General features: G+C 40.9%; 2 protein-coding genes across 3 annotated transcripts; one reads left to right on the plus strand and one right to left on the minus strand.

Annotated features, from left to right (window-relative positions):
• Nucleotides 1-1,347: 1,347 nt before the first annotated feature.
• Nucleotides 1,348-11,387, plus strand: hmgcll1 (3-hydroxymethyl-3-methylglutaryl-CoA lyase like 1). The gene is made up of 9 exons (XM_029520374.1): nt 1,348-1,443; nt 2,582-2,659; nt 3,098-3,205; nt 3,543-3,638; nt 3,848-3,996; nt 4,792-4,855; nt 5,002-5,190; nt 10,798-10,923; nt 11,283-11,387. Exons 1-9 carry the CDS (start codon nt 1,348-1,350, stop codon nt 11,385-11,387), a joined length of 1,011 nt encoding a protein of 336 aa, XP_029376234.1.
• Nucleotides 11,388-13,415: 2,028 nt separating this feature from the next.
• On the minus strand, nt 13,416-18,938 carry gfral (GDNF family receptor alpha like). Of its 2 annotated transcripts, none has more exons than XM_029520366.1 (9): nt 17,859-18,938; nt 17,348-17,727; nt 16,894-17,028; nt 16,217-16,273; nt 15,798-16,104; nt 15,093-15,352; nt 14,920-15,000; nt 14,736-14,817; nt 13,416-14,651 (listed from the first exon to the last, which is right to left on the minus strand). In XM_029520366.1, the coding sequence occupies exons 2-9, from the start codon at nt 17,382-17,384 to the stop codon at nt 14,582-14,584; spliced, it is 1,029 nt and encodes a 342-aa protein (XP_029376226.1). In that variant the 5' UTR covers nt 17,385-17,727; nt 17,859-18,938; the 3' UTR covers nt 13,416-14,581. The 2 variants fall into 2 exon arrangements, with proteins under 2 accessions (XP_029376226.1, XP_029376225.1); XM_029520365.1 differs by having other exon boundaries at nt 16,217-16,276.
• Between the last annotated feature and the right edge of the window lie 662 nt (nt 18,939-19,600).

Here is a 19,600-nt window from a genome sequence, read left to right on the forward strand (position 1 = left end):
CAAATGAAAATTGCCTTCGTTCATTTTTGGCAGTGGCAATAATCCTCACTTATTTGGATTGTGAAAATGTAAAAAGTCTGTGTTTTGGCTTCCGTTTTAGGAAATCCTAGGCTTCAAAATACAATCATTAATGCTGCTGTGCTGGGATTCTGTAGAGGAACAACAAATAAGCAATTAGAGCTAAAACACCAAAAGGCATTTCAAATTTTAAGGGGTGGCAACTGATACACATCAACCTTGAAGTCTGCTACAAAAAAGGCTTTTCAGGGCTGATCATACGAGTCGCCCTCCTCCCCTGAGAGAGAGGTAGAGGTCTCTCATCACAGAGCAGTTTAGCGCAGTGAGATGGTTGAATGCTAGGACTTCATTAAGCCCCTCTATTGTTAACATCTGGGTTCAGAAGAATGGCTCTTTCTCTGGTAAATGTTGCCCTAGCTTAACAAGGGATTTTATTACACCATGCAGTTGACACTGGCAGCAGTGGCACGTCTGGCAATGGAAAGCCCTCAACTGTTTAGGTCACAGGAAATCAATCAAACCAGCATGTTTCCCTGAAGCCTGTAAGATAACTATAAAACTTTTTTAGGGAGAATTGTTTTAAATGCCTCCCCAGTGAAGGAAGGTCTCAGTTCTCAGGCCTTTTAATAAATCATTTGTGTAAGCTCTTCCTAATTTGTAGCTTTTTTTTTTTTCCTGTCCTGCACCTGCATCCCTTTTTGTGGATGTACATCTTCCCCCCTTCCCCCTTCCACCCCTTAAAATTTGAAATGCCTTTTGGTGTTTTAGCTCTAATTGCTTATTTGTTGTTCCTCTACAGAATCCCAGCACAGCAGCATTAAAGATTGTATTTTGAAGCCTAGGATTTTCTAAAACGGAAGCCAAAACACAGACTTTTTACATTTTCACAATCCAAATAAGTGAGCATTATTGCCACTGCCAAAAATGAATGAAGGCAATTTTCATTTGCCTGAAAATAATTGTGAATTCATTTTAATACAATGAAAATGTTTCCAGAAGAATTCCCAGTCCAAAGTAAAGCACACTTTGCCACTTTGTTTCACACCGTTTCCTCCCTCTCACTCTCCATCCACTCATCCCTCCCCTTGTCCCTTTCTGTTTTCATCCCCTCCCTGCCAGAGATGTAGCTGCCATGGCAACTGCTGAATCATCCTCCGCCGTCTGCGACCCTCATCTAATTCCATCTCCCCGTGCAGCGAGGCCCTCCATCGTCCAGGCCCTCCATTAGCATATCGATCTGAACGTTCAGTTTGCTATCTTAGGAACTGCAGTCTATGCAGGTTAGTCTCAGAGGATAGAGGTGCAGCAGGCTGAGCAGCAGCCATTCGGATGGGTAACGTACCCAATACGATGAAACACTGCCTGAGCTCTGAGCAACTTGTCCAGGATTACCCGTGGCTGAGACGCTGGCTGCAGGAGGAGAAGGTGGGCGTTGGTTTTCTTGTTCCTAATCTGCTGCACATGCTCTGCCACATGACTCTCTCATGACAGAGAGACTGCACAGCAGCCAGCCACCGACGACAGCGCTGATGCTGTGTGCTGTTTATGTAACGGTCCTCTTTAATTTAGATTCTGCTCCACTAATAAATGACTGTACTTTTGAAGATGCACGGAACTTGCTCTTAGTAAGGAATGATAAATTGCATGAAATGACTGTAACAAAAGCTGTCGATGAGACACTTCTCTTTCTGTTAAGTCCATTAGGTAGGATTATCTGATAATAAGTACATGAACAGGATTTGTCTCTTGAAAATGAACCAAAAGACTCCAAGTTATGCTCTTTAACATCCTGAAATACTTTCTTGGTTAATAAATTAGTTAATTTCTTTTTGGGGGGTGATGGTGGTGGTGGGGGTTTCTGCAATATGCTGTCCTTCCTGTTGAAATTTACACGAATAATGACTCAATCATTAAATCGAGCCCAAATTTAGTTTTATTTAGAGTTATATCCTGTTGGGTGTATTAATCTTTGACCATATGTTATCTGAGCTGTAAAAAAGTTTATTCTGACAAATAAGTCTAAATGTCAGCTCACAGTTAGGGTTAGGGTTAGACATTTGCTATTAGCAGTTAGCCGTAACAGCCGCTGAATTTGTTCAGAAAGTTTAAAGGTTCAGCCACATGGTGTTTGTTTTTATTTAGTTACTGTCACCTAGAATTGGCAATGTTATATAAATTGCAAATGTATTATTACAATGCATACTATCTTTTTGTGTGATAATGTTAAAGTCTATTCAATTCAGTTTCAATTCAACTGAGTGTTTGCTGAGATTTGAGGTTCAAATTTAACTGGGGTTTTTTGTGAAGCATCAGTAAGTTCACACCAGAAAAATATCCCAATCCTTAGGATATCCCCTTGTACCTTTTGTGGAGTTACCTTTACTGCTTTCCTGCCTGTTTCTTTGTTTGAATCTGACAGGTTTAGGTATGTTTTGGTTCTCACATTTCATCTTGCTTTGAGGTAGAGAGTCACTCATGTTAGAAACGACATGTCTCAGAGCATCCTGTGCTAAAAGGATGAGTAAGTGCCTGTGTCCTGTCTTTCTCTTTGATGTACTGGCAGACCATTGCAGGACATGTGTATCCAGAGTTTGTTAAAATCGTTGAGGTCGGGCCGAGAGATGGACTTCAAAACGAAAAGGTATACACTGTTATTTCAGTCAGGAATTTCATTTATATTTATATCCGACCTCATTTCATATTACTAAACACGATCATCCCTGGAAACCCCCATTTTTTCCTCTGTCTCTCATACATAAAACAATCCATAACATATGTGTTGCATGCCATAATTGCCAGGAGCATATGTTTCACATTTTCTTTGAAATTGAATAAGAAAGATGACACGACTTCTGGCTTAGTTTATTCCTCTTAGCATGTCACAGCTTTATAATTTCCTTATTGCACACTAGTGGCTTCACAGATTATACTGGATGAAGGAATAATTTCATTTTGTACAGAATGAGAAATTATGGATCGTTTGAAATATCCAGTAATCTGCCAGGTATCTGTGTTGTATCATCCTTTTCTGAATGAAATCAAATCCAGAAAAAGCTGTTTCAGTTTCATTGTTTCCCAGGAATTTGTTCCGACAGGGGTGAAAATCCAGCTGATAGACATGCTCTCACGAACAGGACTTTCTGTGATTGAGGCCACCAGCTTCGTCTCCTCAAAGTGGGTCCCGCAGGTAATAACTCTTAGTGCACAGTGATTTATTAAGCTCTTTTTCTTGACTCTGGTATAATCTGCTCCTCTAGTATCCTTTTAGTGAATATTTGAAAAAGGGGGGGAGTAGCTGTTTGTCATGTACTCCTTTCCCTGTCATGAATTGTTCCATAATGTGCTTCCTGTAAAACAACAAACAAGAGCACATTTTGTTGATACTTAGAAGTGAAAAATGCCTTCTGTCAGTTCAGGATTGTCTGGTGCTCACAAGCATGTGCACTCATGCGTTCTCAGGAAAACGCTCAGATGATGTGAAAGGTTTATTTTTCTACATCATATGTTTTACCTCTGTCATGTAGATGGCGGACCACACTGATGTACTCAGAGGAATCCAGAGAGCGCCCCACGTTCAGTACCCTGTTCTGACACCTAACATGCAAGGCTTCCAGGACGCTGTAAGAATTCATTTTCATCTCAGCTCCATGAGAACTGTAGAAACTGTAATTGTTTACCAATGCTTGTCAGTTTTAGTTAATTGTTGGCACTGCGCTATTATTAGTATTTTTTTTACCATATATATATATATATCCTTTGGTTTCACAAGTGTGACTTCAACGCTAGATTCAAAATGGTTTTACGACTTCATTTTTCTCTCCCTTTTGAGGTTGCAGCTGGTGCTACTGAGGTGGCGGTTTTTGGGTCAGCGTCTGAAAGCTTCAGTAAAAAAAACATTAACTGCTCTATTGATGAAAGCATGCTGAGGTTTGAGGAAGTCATTAACGCTGCAAAAGAGCAACAGATTCCAGTCCGCGGGTTAGTGGTCTCTGTACATTAATTGTCACTTACAATGAGTGAAACCAAACTTTACTCACTCACTGATTACAACATTTGTTCATTTGCTCCAAATGAAAATAAAACTAGATATAGTATAGAGTATTACTGTATGTGGGAGAAATCACACACTCCAGTAATTATACTTTATAGCAAAGTTCCAGATGTTCACCATCTATGCATTAGAAAACCACAAGTCCAGATGGACATAAAGGCAAAGCAAACAGAGACTTTCTGAATATAGCCGTGCCTTTTAGCGTATATGGAAAAGTAAAGTGCTGCATTTGCAATGCATGTTTTCTTAAATTCTATGAATGTCTCCATCCAAAAACATAAACACGTCACAACAATGGTGGATTAGTGTAAAGGTTGTCGCTTTCTCAGAGCCAAATATTGTTGGATCATTTACAGTTGTCATAGAACTGAGGTCTGGAGTACCGCCAAAGTCTAATCACCAATCTGGATCTTGTGTAAATCTTTTTGGATTCCTTTGTGATAGCTCGCTGACAAACCGATGAAAAGCCAAAACACCCAGTACACGCCAGAATCAGCATCATCTGAAGCTCTTTGTCCTCATTCAAAATGAGGGGAGTTAATCACGCAGGATTTAACAATTTGTCTTTTTAAAACCGCTAATTTAAACAGTTAAATTAATCTTTCATCAGGGACATAAAAAATATTATCAGCTTGAGGTCATCCATATGGCTGCCTTGTTGACAGTTTTTAGTTATTCAATGAAATCACATGCCAACAAACAAATATGTTGTCTTCTTTCAGGTATGTTTCTTGTGTCCTTGGATGCCCACACGAGGGACACACTGAACCTTCCAAAGTTGCTGAGGTGAGGTGATCATGTATGTCCTGAAACCTTTAATATGTGTTTTGCAGATGTAAAGGTTTATTCTAAACCAAACTCAAAGTATCTGACTGAGATGTGCTGTCTGCAGTAAGCGCTCAGAGATTTGCCATATCTTTAAAACTCCTCAGGTGGCAAAGACATTATATGACATGGGCTGTTATGAAATTTCCTTGGGGGACACCATCGGTGTTGGCACTCCAGGCTCCATGTTTAAGATGCTGCAGAGTGTGATGAAGGAGGTGCCCGTCAACGCTCTGGCAGTTCACTGCCATGACACCTACGGACAAGCACTTCCCAACATCCTAACTGCACTCAAGGTAAAAACTGTTGCAGAACATACGTTTCACAAAATGCCGTTGGCCAAACTGCTGACTTTTGCTTCAGCTAAGATTTGTTGTAGCTTTATAGCTAAAATAAAACGGATGGTTGGAGGATGAGTAACATATCCAAAAACACCCACAGTTTGAATATTTCAAACCTCAAGGATAAGATGAACAATTTCATTTCCAAGGCGGACATGGAGCACAGACTGAATAAATAAAAAACACTCAGAGCAGAAGAGGGAAATAGCAAAAACTGGGCGCTTCTGGACAGCCTTGAATGAGGAGGTACAGCTCCAAGACTTCAGCGGAGAGGCCCACGTGAGAGATGTGAAAAGTCGCAGCACTTTATCTCACAGAGGACTGTCGGCGGCATGATTAAAGGAAGAGGCAGCATTTCACTGCCATAGCGATGCAGTCTTCCTCTTGATCTTCACATCCTCTCAGCTGAAATTGCCTGGCAGCTTTGTCTTTGTGCTTTCCCCCTGTGGCTTGGCAAAGAGTCGTTGGGCACCTTCTCCTTTACATGCACATCCTTCTTCTGATGAATATAAATATTTTTGTGGAGAGCCGCAGGGCCGATTATGGAGAAATGCCCGGCCTATGCATACATCAGTGTTGTTACTCACGATGACATGATGAGGAGCAACCAGATGTGGAGGCAAAGTCGAGGTGGTGATTCTTGTTCCAGGATATCTTTCAACTTGCTCAAGTAACTGCCAACATTGTAGAGATCACAAGTCTTTTCTAGGCTTTAAATCTTTTTTCCTGCTGGGGATAATCATATGTTAAGCTGCTCCCAATCCATCTTTTAAGACAATTTTACAGTACATTTCAAGACAGATTTTTTTCTTTGTTTTATAAGAGCCGCGAAAAATCAGGTTTATATTTCACCAGAATTGGGAAAAAGAAGTTATTCTAATCAAGTACACCATCTATTTTGATCATTTCAAGCACAAAGTACAAAAAAAAAAACTCATAAAACAATATGCTATAAATTACAATAATATCAATGAAATTTTTCTTTTAGATATTTTGAGACCGGAGTACAGCACCAAAGAGTGTGATGAGATGTTTATGAAGCTCACTGTAAATCTGAGTTGTTCGACAGCATTAACAGCAGTGTGTCAGTTTACGACGTTATGAATGTATCCTCTGTTCGATGAGTATTGAGACGGCCCAAAACAAACGGGCAGCTAACAATGAGACACACAGAAAAACCAGGAACCATCAGTCAACAAGGAAGAGGGGCAATAAGAAACATGATCTAAGCCTCTCCACAAAGTAAGATGATTCACAAACTGCCCTCTGAAAAAAAAAAAATAAAAATAAAAAAATAAATAAAAATCCCAGAATCTTAATGAACATGGGATATTTCCAAGGGGCCCTCCCATCACAGTGCCCGTGTATTTTAAAGAAGGGAGAAAAAAAACTATTAAAGTTATACTCTACTATAAGCAACTCACAAAAATGTCATTTGCTTGTAAACCCCTGTAGAAGAGCTCCTGTCACTTTCCCCGCTTCACCCTTAGCGAGCGTAAAATTGATGTAAATCCAGACATAAAACAGAGGTAACACAGATACGGCTGTATCAGTTCTCTGGAGCACATTGTCAGTGCAGAGGAGGAAGCTCATTGGGGGCTGGGTGGGTCAACAGATGTGAGGGGGGTCAGTACAAAGGCTCACCTATTCAATGTCTGTTGGACAAAGCAACTGAGAGCTAGGTGGATAGAAGGGCCCTCGGGGGCTCCTAACTCATCTGTCGCTTGGCTGCTGAACTCTGACAATGCTGCGCTTAAAGGCCGGTGGAAGATGATCCTTTCATTCGCTCGCTGCTGAGCACGTGATGCACGCCACTGCAGCCGCAGACCCAAGTCTAGAAAGTTCGAGAGCCCTTTGTTTTCATATCGTGTCTTCCTGATGTGCAGAAGAAAGTTACGCCTTGCGACCTTTTTTGTTTGCGGGAACTGCTACCAAAAAATTGTCTCCTTCACAATGCAACCCAAAAGACATTTATTTAATGCGTGTGCAGAGTGTGTACTGTACACGACACACCTGGCACACGCAGATTTTTTTTGCTTTTCATCAACAAAAAAAAGTTGGTATTTTTAGATAGATAGATGAAGTAAAGTACAAAATATCCTCAGTTAGCTTTGATTCTGGGCGGCAGGGTGAGAAAGCACGGAGGGACGGTGAAATTCCTTTGTGGATCATACTTAAAATGATTCATCACAGCTGCCCCCTGGCCACGGAAAGTAATAGCAGCCGGGATATTTAGCCTACCATTTGCTCACCCATAAACAAGATGGAAATGAAAGATTTTATCATAGTTTTTCATTACTGTGTGCCAGAAGTCCACACCACCAACTGGGAGAGAAATGAATTCCCCCAGCGCTGTCAGCCCTGAGTCACCTCTTTTGTTCCTGATAAAGACATTCCTCAGTCTTTGTACCTTTTCTTTTTTCATGAGGTCTGGGGGCAGGGGGTGGGGGGGGGGGGGCTTTGTTACTAACCTTCTCCTTGCAGGTCACACAATGACAATGTATGTACTTAAATTTCACAGGCTTGGCAAGGAAAATTATTTATTCTTACCCACAATTCTGGCGTATGGCGTACGGCCGCAGCTTGGGAATACAGTACAACCTGTTTGTGCTCACTCTTGTGCTCTTCACTGACAATAACTTTCATCTGCAGCATTTCCTTTTATCTTTCGCTCGGGGCCAGTCAGATTCCGAGATGTTCTATGAACGTATTAACTTCAGCACAATTTAATTTTGGCCATTTTGGATTTGACATTGCCATTTTCATCATCTTTATCATAGCGAACATCATCACTATGATTATCAATGATTTTGAGGGGTGGAGTGCTTTTATTCTGCAGGAAAAAGCCGGATGAACAAAGAAAGTAATAAATAAACTGAAAGCCTGAAGTAAAATAATCACTATTGAAATCTATCAAATAGCAATAATTAGAATATATTGCATCCGTGTTATTTTCCATCATTATGTTTTGCTCTCCCTTGCATGGACAAATTGATAAAAATAACGTAATTGTGTCACAATTGGTCCTGCGGTTAATTTTCCATTCAGGTTCTTGCAAATAAAAAAACCTAAAAAATAAATAAAAAAAAAAACAACAAAAACAAACAGACAAAAAAACATAAATTGTTAAGATAACATATAATACTAATATTGGGTAAAATTATAGATAAATGCGGCAAATGTAATGATTTACTGTAAAACTTGCACATACAACGTCACATCCAGAACCTTCACATTTTCTTTGCCAGCACAGCTTTCTGGTCATTGTTATCATGAAATAAGTCAGTAGGTGTTATCTTTTTCAATGTGAAAAGCAAATATTATTCAACATTAGTGAAGAGTTGTTGTTTTTGTTGGTTTGTTTTTTCTGCTCTGCCTTTGATTTGGTCAGTAAACATTAGAACAGGTGCATTTGGCACCATCTGTCTTTATGACCATTCATCCTTCTCGCAGATCTCTGCAGATTTATTTTTGTGTAGTTCTGGCAATGCCAAAAAAAAAAAAAAAAGCCAAAAAAACCTCTTTTTTGGAGCGGTTGGCCACTGAGGGATGGATTTGAATCATTTGAAAGATTTTTTTTGTGTTTTTATATTTAGACAAAGATTGATCATCCACAATGATGAATAGATGAATGATAGCATATAGCAGGGCATTTATTTTTTTTTTCGCCCAAAGAGATCACATTTTTCGATACTTGGTGTTTCGTCTATCTCCTGGCTGCCCTCCAGTGTCAGTGCTTTGCCTTCCAGATTCCTGAAAAGAGGTTATATATGTGTCAGCAGTGGATCAGTGACGGTTTTCTCGCAGCTTCCCAGTTTATGTAGTGGTGGGTAAAACATCACTGCTGCATATCCCTCAATGAATACACACTCTCATTTCTCTCACTCCCTCTCTCTGACGCAGTTAGAAAACCAAAATGGGAGCAGGTCCATCCTCAGTCTCATCCACTCAGTGTGTCAAATGCCAACGAGCTTATCCCAAATCGCTCAAGTTTGAAAATGCACTGTGTCGTTAGCCAGGAATGCATTGTTTTCATACAGCCACAGCTCACTGGATATGGCCTTTTTCATACTGAGCCCCACATCTGGTTTCTAGGCAGTGTGAACCGAACTGAGCGCTGGCAAGTTGGAGCTGCTGACCACCAATCCCTGTGCGATTACTGTTCAGAGGAACAGGGCACGCTGCTGAAGGCTCTGTTTTGTTCCTCTCGGAAACAGTATTCTGAAGACCTCTGGCCTTACATGGTTAGCAGCTGAAAGCGAGAGGATTGGCATGGTAGATTATAACTCGGTGTTTATACTACAAAAATTCTGCCTAGTACAATATCCGTCTCTGGCTTGAACCAAGGTCTGGAAATCTTGTGCACTCAACACACACACCGGAGTCGATCTGCTCCTCCTTCTCCCCCCACCTCCTCCTCTTCCCTTGCCAACACAAACAGCAATTACGGCTGGCTGAGACGGCCCCTGAAAGAAGTAGGCTCTTGTCTGGAGGAAAAGCAACCAATTAGCAGCATTGTTAGGAAAAAAAAAAGCAGATAGAGATTTTTTTTTTAATTTAGCTTGCTTGGTCATGCTCCATGGGGTGAAAGTTCTTCATGACCTGATGCCACTGAGAGGGTTGGCGTGTTAATTTTGTCTCACCGTGGGATCCTCTGACATCTGGCTCTGCCACGGAAGCTGGAAAACATCTTTAATATCCTCATGACGATCCCTGGGACATGTGGAAAACATCCTGAGACCTTAGTCTGTAATGACTGAAAAACGAGGCAAAAAAAAAAAAAACCCAAATAAAAGTTATACGCTCAAATAGCGAGCACCATTGTTTTATCCTTTTGTGTATAATATCTCCACTTGTCCTGAGACGTCGACATTATTTTCAACAAAGCAGTAAACTCATTTGCTGACCTGCACTTTGCAATTTTGTTATCTGTCCAAGAAGAAGAAAAAAGCACAAATGGAAATGCCTTCTTAATTTTCATGCGCAGGGCAGATACTTGATGCTGTAGTCTGTAGAAATGAACACTTCCCCTCAATATATTGATAGTAATCCAGGGATTCAAGGATTGTAAATCAGACAACCAGATCTCTGAAATGATAACGCATTTGAGAAGTAATGTTACAATTCCTGTATTGTTGGCATGGTGGAAGAGGACACCATCCAAGTGAGGAGAAAAAAAATGTCTTTTCCGTGTGGCAAGAAAGTGAATCCCCATAGTTAAGGGCAGAGCAGTACTGTAAAAACATGAGTAACCAGGAGAATCAGAAACACATGAAATGTTCTGTTCAGCATTTATAATGTTCCTTTCATATGAACAAGGCCGTAATTATGTGGTGCTGGTGGTTTGAGCTGACAAAGAGGATGACTAAGCTATACTGTGGGACATTCTGTGCCCACTCATCTTCAAGACATAAACCCACATTTCTCCTAAACAGCTGTAAAACACAACCGCAGTGTGCAGTCGAACAATTCACCAGAACAAGGATCTTTGTTCCTGGATTTCACCTGAGGTGAGTTCTGTGTGGAGGTGCTGAATGTCTCTGTTGTGCCCGTCTGTTGCAGATGGGGGTCCGTGTGGTGGATTCGGCAGTGGCTGGTTTGGGAGGGTGCCCGTACGCACAGGGTTCATCTGGCAACGTTTCAACAGAGGATGTTCTCTACATGCTCCATGGCATGGGTATCGAAACTGTAAGTGTGTCTTCACTCGCAGCTGCTATGTTTTATGATCCCATAATAATCATTCCAAGCTCATTTACATAAACAAGTCACTGTGCAAACATAGTGCAGTGTAAATGTTTATTTTACAATAACAGTGGTTTTACAGAACTTGCACCAGCCCAGTGTGGCGTTTGCCTCCACAGGATCACAATTTATTTAACAATTCCTACCCCTGCTGGTGGAGGACTTTCACTGCACTTTATTTAGAAGCCACTTGTTGCAAGCTCTCGTGCATTTATATTCATTTATGCTGACACCGTTTGTTCATCTCAGCCACATTATGTCACCCTCACGTTAGCATTTTAACACTACGATAAATCTTCCTACAGGGTGTGGACCTTGTCAAGGTAATAGAGGCCGGAGAGTTCATCTGCAGCGCTTTATGTCGCAAGACAAACTCCAAAGTTTCCCTGGCAAGAGGTAGAACACTGTGATGTGTTTTAATATTTCATCCTGTTCCCTTTAAAGTGCTTCCCCTGTTGTTGCTGCCCTCTCATTTGTGGCCTATGCCGCTGTGTTTGACGTATGTCGTTTTGTGTTTTAAGGTACATTTAAAGACTGCAGCAGTTGTACATTTGTGTTCCTTTTTAAGAAGTTAATGCAGACCTGAAGGTTCTTCTGGGTTGGTATTTTGGTTGTGTTACTTTCGACTCTGGCTTGATATAGCTAAAGAAAGGGTCTAGAATGATGAGGTATGAATACATGAGATTGCTCTGAAAATAATCCAGCAAAAATCACATTTTATTACTTTTCATCAGCTGGCTCATTTAAAGTAGCAGAAAATGTATTTACTTGCCAATGGCTGCGTGCTGAAGTGTATTATTACCATAGGTGTTTCATTAGAATAAGACAAACTGCAAAAAAAAAGGGAAAAAATTACCTTTTGAAAAGTTTGTTTGTTTGTTTGTTTGGTTTTTTTTTTTCCAGTCAGATTTAGTGAAACTAGCAAGCAGGAAAATTTCCCTGAAGACCACATTGAAAAACAGCATTTTTGTCTTCAGGTTTGCCAAAGATCTTTGAAAAAGTGTCCCCTGGCAGTTTTTTGTTTTTTGTTTTTTTTTTTTTGCCAATGAAAAACTTTGACCACAACATAAGCTACAGTTGGTGTGAAAGTCAAATGTGTTGGCTGTTCACCTGTATCTCCGCTGTGTGTTTTTATCCCGCTATCTGTAAAAATGACCATAGTAAATATATATATATATATATATATATATATATATATATATATATATATACTATGAATTGTGAATGTATTGTACTTTAAAAAAAATCATATTATCATTTAATCTTGACATATATTGGTTTCAGAAAATGGAAATAAAGAAAACAACTCTGTTGTGGATATTTCTGTCTTGGTCCTCAGGACTCAGGATGCTTGTATTCACGTTAGAGTGAACGCTGGCTGGATTTGGGACTGAATAAAAACTCACCTCGAATGATTAGATGCAGCAGATAACTGGCACATTTGCAAATATGTATTAAAATGTGGTAATTGCCTACAATAGATCATCTTCATACTGTTCAAACCATTATTCATCAAAGCTGATGCATTTGAATGGAGTTTTGTTCACTGTCTGCTCCACACATCTCTGACACAAGAAAGCAGCAACAATGAGCAAAGATTCTTGGAATTAAAAATGATTTTGCGGTAAACTTCTGCCTCGGCTTTTCTGAGGTGTTGTCAGTGTGATGCCCTTTCCTTTTTGATTTTTTAATTTGCTTCTTTGAAAGGCTGAGGTTTAACATATTGGCACAAATGTTTCTCAAAGGGATGTCTTGTATTCTGTTTTCAACCTTTTGAGCTGATCCATCCCATAAAACAGGAAATGTAATCAGAAGTGTGAACTGCTGGCTAGACGATGGTTCAATGGTTAAAACGCTGCAGGTGAAAGAAATCTCCAGCGGCTCCTCTTAGGTCTTCACGGCATAATTGCGTGGTTATCTGCACCTGATCACACAATCACTTGGATTTATAGTTGTTGTCATTCGTCATCAATGGAACAGGGCTCACATGCTATAACTCACAGATTCTAACATTTTACTGCGTATGAGAGGCATAAATGTAACTGCTGTAGACCCCTGATCCCACAAGGAAGTCACCAAATAAAACTTTGCAGTGGCTAGAAATAATATTTATGTATAAGTCCCCGGTCTGCTTTACTTTCCATCCAGTTCTTCCTCTTCAATATTTACATCCTCATGGTTGACTTAATGTTTAGCACAGTGGCCTCACATCAGTGATGTTCTGGCCTCCAACCAGCAAACGTCTTCCTGTGTGTAGGGAACATATATACGTGTCTTGGGCCAGTCCCAGTTTCTCAGATATCCTTTTAGTATTTTTTTTTTTTTTTTGTCATCTCACCAGTGCTTTTCTCCAATGTCTTTAATTTTTATCCCTGTATGCTCACTGTAATATGTTCTAATATATAAATGATGTATATTTAATAATAACAATAATGGTATATGATAGTACATCAAAATATAATGTTGCCTTGTTGTCAATAAATATAAATATAATTGAATGTTTTAACACATAAAGAGAAAGAAAAAAAACAACAACATTTTCACCAAAGGTTCAAGATAAGAAGCAATATGGAAGTGAAATTGTTATAAAGAATGTTAAATAAAGGCAGTTCAGCTTTTTTGAAGGAAATCCAAATGTCCTCCCGGCTCGCTCTTCATCTTGCCTCTTTTTCATACAAAGCATCTTCGACTTCTGCTAACCAAAAGAGCAAGTAAAAAAAAAAAAAAAAAAAAAAACTAAACAAAAAGGAAGGCATTTGAAGCGGCAAGCTCCTCTAGACTCGAATTTTGACATGTCAAAGTCCTCGCTGCAGGTTTGGACCAGCCTTGATTGCTGCAGCTCCTAACTCACATCTGGAGATTCGTCTGAGATGCTGGAGCCGGGAACAGGTCAGCGAAGATGAACCATATTGAAAAGTCTCTTACTTCACACTACATTTCATATGAAATGGGTCCTGCTGTTTGTGTACAAAATACTAAATGCTACGTCAACAGGGCTTTATAGACAGATGATTTTTCAATCTGCTTCAACGTACTGTGGCTGCTTTTCAAGCACAGACTTCACATAAGAGCACAACATCTATAAAATGTCGCTGATCTTGGAGAAGAGCATTCTGCTGAAATGATTAATTTTTCAAAACTGCCTCTTACCGTAGATCTAGTTCATAAGCACATAAAGTGGAAGCCTGGAGCACAGACAAACCAGCACAAAAAGAGAAGGGAACATAAATCACAAATAACTGTGATACATGAGAAGATCAATAACTGAATAGAGCTGATTGATTCTTCCCCTTCTGATAAAGGCTTCTTTTGTGATTCAATTAAGTTCACACATAATTATCTTTCATTAAAAAATATGACCGTTTCTTTCTTTGAGACACACATAACAGATATTTTTAAGTCTTGAATAGATTTCAGATACTGCTCTTAAACTTGTCATCAGTTACTAAGAAACACAAGCACACAAAAGATATATACAGCCCACAATGTTGTAACAAAATCTAAACCCTCTCATCTATGGCAACATTTCAAATGGGGTTTTTAAATATATATTCAAAACTAAATAAATAAAGTGGATGAGAGTTTCTTCAAAGCAAACACAAACTCAGAGAATAGCAACACAATTGCTCTTATGTGGATGGCGTAGTGCTTTTTTAGCACTTTTTCTCAACAACCTGGAAGTAAAAAGAAATGAAAGTAAAAAAATATATATTTAAATATGGACATATTATCCATTGAGTTATGATTGATGCACTTACCAAATTTTACTGACAAAAGCCAAAGGCATTATTACGACAACTGCAATAAGTACCAGAGTGACAAAAGCATACAGTAGATGATCTGGAAAGAAAAAATATTTGGCATTCAAAGCGATACAGGAAATATGAATGCATTTCAGGAACACCACATCATACGAAGATAAGGTGCCAAGTTACAAATTACCATGCGACCATGAATAGTTGTGCTGTGAATTGTTGATTTCAGGGGGCTTAGTGGGACCACTGCTGCTTTTCCAAGATGTCACTGAAAGAAGAACAAAAAAAAAAACAAACGTGAAATATTATATTAAAAGTAATACCACATTAAATTTTCATTAAAATTCCTGCTCAACTCACCAAAGTGTGATCTGTTATGGATTACATCATGAATGTTGCTGCATGTCTTCAGCTCATCATTGTGCATGCCTTTGCATGAACAAGGACGGTGGAGTGCAGTACCCAAAGTGGCCATGAAGGCCCTTTTACATCCAGGATCTGCACCGAGGATCAGGGCTGGATCCATGCTGGCAAAACATTCATCGCTTTGGGCGTCACTGCCGTTGCACAGCGTGTCTTCAAAGCGCCAACATTTAGCTTGGAAAGCTTTTAAAGGGTCTCTGGCAAATCACGGGGAAAGAAGATATTCAGCACGTTTCGTCATCTTTGACATCCTTTGATAGGCCATTACTGTGACAGTAAAGTTCAGTAAACTGTGTTATGAGGTGGCCTTTTAAGAAGGTTACTAAGATGCAAAATGTAGCTGTGGGCTAAAAACATGTCCAGTTTAACAGCGCTCAGTCAAATTGCAACAATATGACCTTCACTTCTAAATTTTGATTTTGTTATACAACTCTGTGGCATCCATTCTACAGAATTTCATAAAAATACGCATTGCTTAGTTATTTAAAATGAGCTGTTTTGACACTTATATATCAAACTATGAACTACATTAGAGATCATAACTGTTGATTAGATAAAAAATCCCCATAAAAACTTCGAAATAATATCTCTGCTCCAAATGATTTTTGTCATGTTTGAAAGAGAGAGAGGACAGGAACACACCTGCAGTTACTGTCAGCAAGACACCGGTGAACTGTTTCCTGGCAGATCTGTGTCTCGTCTTCACACGAGGCACTGTGCAGAGCAGCTTTCATATGCAGACATCTCTCATTTGAAGCATCACAGTCGCACATGACCAGCATGTCTGCAATATTGCGGGGCATGCTGCCATAGAAAGCCTGAGTCACCTGCTGACAGCGCTCGTGGCCACACGACCCCCTGCATGCCTGGAGAACGGGGACCAGACCCTTGTTGCAAACTGTGTCACTGACGCAGGCTGTCATGAGGTCCAAACAAGATGCTGCGTACCCTGTGAAAAATGAATGCAGTGAGTGAATTTTGACATTTCACACCACTCTTTTTGGATTGGTGTCATTTATTGAATGCCATTTTATTTTCTCAGTTGGGATTAAATAATTTACCATGGCCATTCAAACTGCTTGATGCCCAGTCTGGCAACGTGCTCCTCTTCTGCAGACCTGCTGAACAAATAATAAAAAAAAAAACTTGATTAGTTTTTCTACAATGCCTACTAAAATGAATCAGTATAATACTGTTTGCCCATCAGGCCCTTTAGTAAACAAAAATGTAATTTGGGCAGTAAATTGTTATCCCAGAGAGGACTGAGAATACTGCACCTGGCTTTCTGTGGCATTGTGTGGCCAGCACTTTTATAGACTCACAAAGCTCCCCCTCCCAGGCGCACACACACCCTCACAGTGAAGGAAATTGGTCCAGTATGGTCTGGATGGTCATGTTACAAACCTCTGAACCTTTCAATTGGCAGCCTTCATCTCAAATGACAGACGCGCCAGGGGAAGCAGAAAAACAGGGTTTTCCACAAGCAAGTGAGGTTTTGTTTGTGCAGCAGGTGTTTCCTGTCGTGCCTTCAGTTCTGATCATTTTTCATCAAAATCTGACTCAAATTTAACATCAAAACTGAGATTTATTTTACTGGCAGGTGACGTTTTCTTTTTGTTGTTTATTTACTTATATAGACTTTGCTCCAGGCTATTGCGTCTGTTATTTTATTGATAGAAGCGCAATCCAGAAAAGGCAATAACATGGCAGCAGGTATAGCAAATTGAGAATGTGTTACTTTTACTGTTGCAGATGCTGCCATAAAGTGCCCGTTCGCTCCGGCATAAATCTGACATGCAGATATTCACAGCAGACAAACAGTCAGAGGTTGCAGATGAAATGTTGATGCTGGTTATCTGAGGTAAAACAATTCCTGGAATACAAGGACAAGACAATCTTTTACTCATGCGCATTGATCAGCTATCATAAAGATATTTATTCAATCATCAATCTACATATAGTTCCGATATTTGTCTTAAAATTTTACAGAAAAGCGAAGTTCAAAACGTAGATAATGTGTACAGCTTCTTGTAGACACAACTTTAGTTTACAATACTGTGTGTATTATAAACTACTAAGACATGCAGCTCACATTTAAAGTCCAAGCTTTAGCTGTAATGTAAAGTTAAAGCCAATTAATTCGAGGGTTTTGCATTCAAAAGAAAGATTTTTAGTGACAACTGTTGACTCACCGAGGATGACTGCAGCTTCCAGACATGTCAGTTGCATGGTACCTGTTGTAAAGCTGCGGCTCGAGTTGACAACTGAGGCTCTCCTGCAGCTGATCTCTGCCTCTCATTGGTGATGATGCCTGTAGAATGGGATACACCGCCCACCGTCTTCAGCACGTAACATATTATGTTTGTGGCAGATAGAGTTGTCCGTCCACTAGAGGGAAATAATGAGCTCACACAACTTGCTAAAGTCTTCCGACAAGGTAACAAACTCACCACTGACTGCAGTGTAGATCATGAGATTTGCTGCACTGTTGGCATAAATTAGCCAATGTGAGAAAGTGAGCCATGCCTGTACCGTTTCTCTGCCATTTACGTTCCTGAAGGTCCCAAAGATTCTGCAGGAAAAGGAGGACATGGGGTCAGCTAAAGGTTCTTTTGTTTCTCTGGGTTTTAATGTCATAGTATGACTAATATTTCAAATCAGGATTGCAGAAAACAAACAACAATTGTGTGAAATCATCACAACCTGTGTTCTCGGCTGATGCACTCCATCACGATAGCCTGGGGGATCATGATGATGATGACAGCAATTCTTTTAACAGCCCACTTGTGCTCGTGAACGTGAATGGGTGACAGACAGCATGCCAACGGTCAACTCATTGTTAGTACTGATACAGAAACTGAGATTGTCTGGAAAGAAGCATGATTTCAGTTGAGGATTCATTTTCCTTTCAATGGAATTGGTTTGAGTGAAGGAAAGCAACTATGGTTGATAAAAGGAAAAGAGGAAGACTCCTGAAATGAGATGAACAACACAAGAATTTGCACACAAATAGATGATGAAGCAATTTGAAAAAGGAAAATCAGCAGGACACTGCAGAGCCCCCCCGCCAACTGCACCTGAAGCTTCTTAGTCTTCCTCAAGCAAAGTTGTCTGAGCCTCTCTGAGAATCAAAGAGAAACTGAAGCTGTATTTTTAGATTTCACCATGACATTTTATTTAATTACCCCCACAGCAACCTGCTCATTCATATTCTCCCAGAAAAAAAAAAAGTAGGTAAGTGTGCTTCTGGTGCATAGTTAATGCAGGGCTGATTATGCACAAATGTGCAAATAGCTCCAATAAATATATCAAATACAGAACCCGCAAGTTTCCAATGAGAGAAACGAAAAATTCACACTGCTTGGGGTGGAAGTATTCCCTCCAGATGTATCTCAGAAGTTCATCATCCTCATCCAGAGTGGAGTGCAGCTGCAACTGCGTGCTGTTGGCTACATGTGCAGGAGGTGGGAAATCCTCGCAGTCCAGATTCCCACTGATGTCAGACACCCTTCCAGCTGTTTGTGTTTCCTCCTGCTGTCTGTCTGTCTATGTGTCTATGTGTGTATCTGCAGTGGCTGCAAGTTGTTGAGCAGACTGCCAGTGAAGACACACTGTAGTGTGACGCTGATTCCTACTCTTTCTCTTTGGCATGGTCACTTGAGAACCAGGGGAGGACCAGGCAAGATGACGGGAGGACCAGAGAGGACCAGGAAGGACCAGGGAGGACCAGGGAAGATGAGGGGAGGACCAGGGGAGTACCAGGGACGGACCAGGGAAGATGAGGGGAGGACCAGAGAGGACCAGGAAGGACCAGGGAGGACCAGGGAAGATGAGGGGAGGACCAGGGGAGTACCAGGGACGGACCAGGGAAGATGAGGGGAGGACCAGAGAGGACCAGGAAGGACCAGAGGAGTACCAGGGGAGGACCAGGGAAGATGAGGGGAGTACCAGAGAGGACAAGAGAGGACCAGGACGGACCAGGGAGGACCAGGGAAGATGAGGGGAGGACCAGGGACAGACCAGGGAAGATGAGGGGAGTACCAGGGAGGACCAGAGAGGACCAGAGAGGACCAGGAAGGACCAGAAGAGTACCAGGGGAGGACCAGGGTAGATGAGGGGAGTACCAGAGAGGACAAGAGAGGACCAGGAAGGACCAGGGGAGTACCAGGGAAGATGAGGGGAGGACCAGGGCAGTACCAGGGATGGACCAGGGAAGATGAGGGGAGGACCAGGGAGGACCAGAGAGGACCGGGAAGGACCAGGGGAGCACCAGGGACGGACCAGGGAAGACCAGGGAAGATGAGGGGAGTACCAGGGAGGACCAGTAAGGACCAGGGGAGTACCAGGGGAGGACCAGGGAGGACCAGGGAGGACCAGGAAGGACAAGGGAAGATGAGGGGAGTACCAGGGAGGACAAGAGAGGACCAGGAAGGACCAGGGGAGTA

Source organism: Echeneis naucrates, chromosome 15, assembly GCF_900963305.1.
Source record: "Echeneis naucrates chromosome 15, fEcheNa1.1, whole genome shotgun sequence".
NCBI lineage: Eukaryota > Metazoa > Chordata > Actinopteri > Carangiformes > Echeneidae > Echeneis > Echeneis naucrates.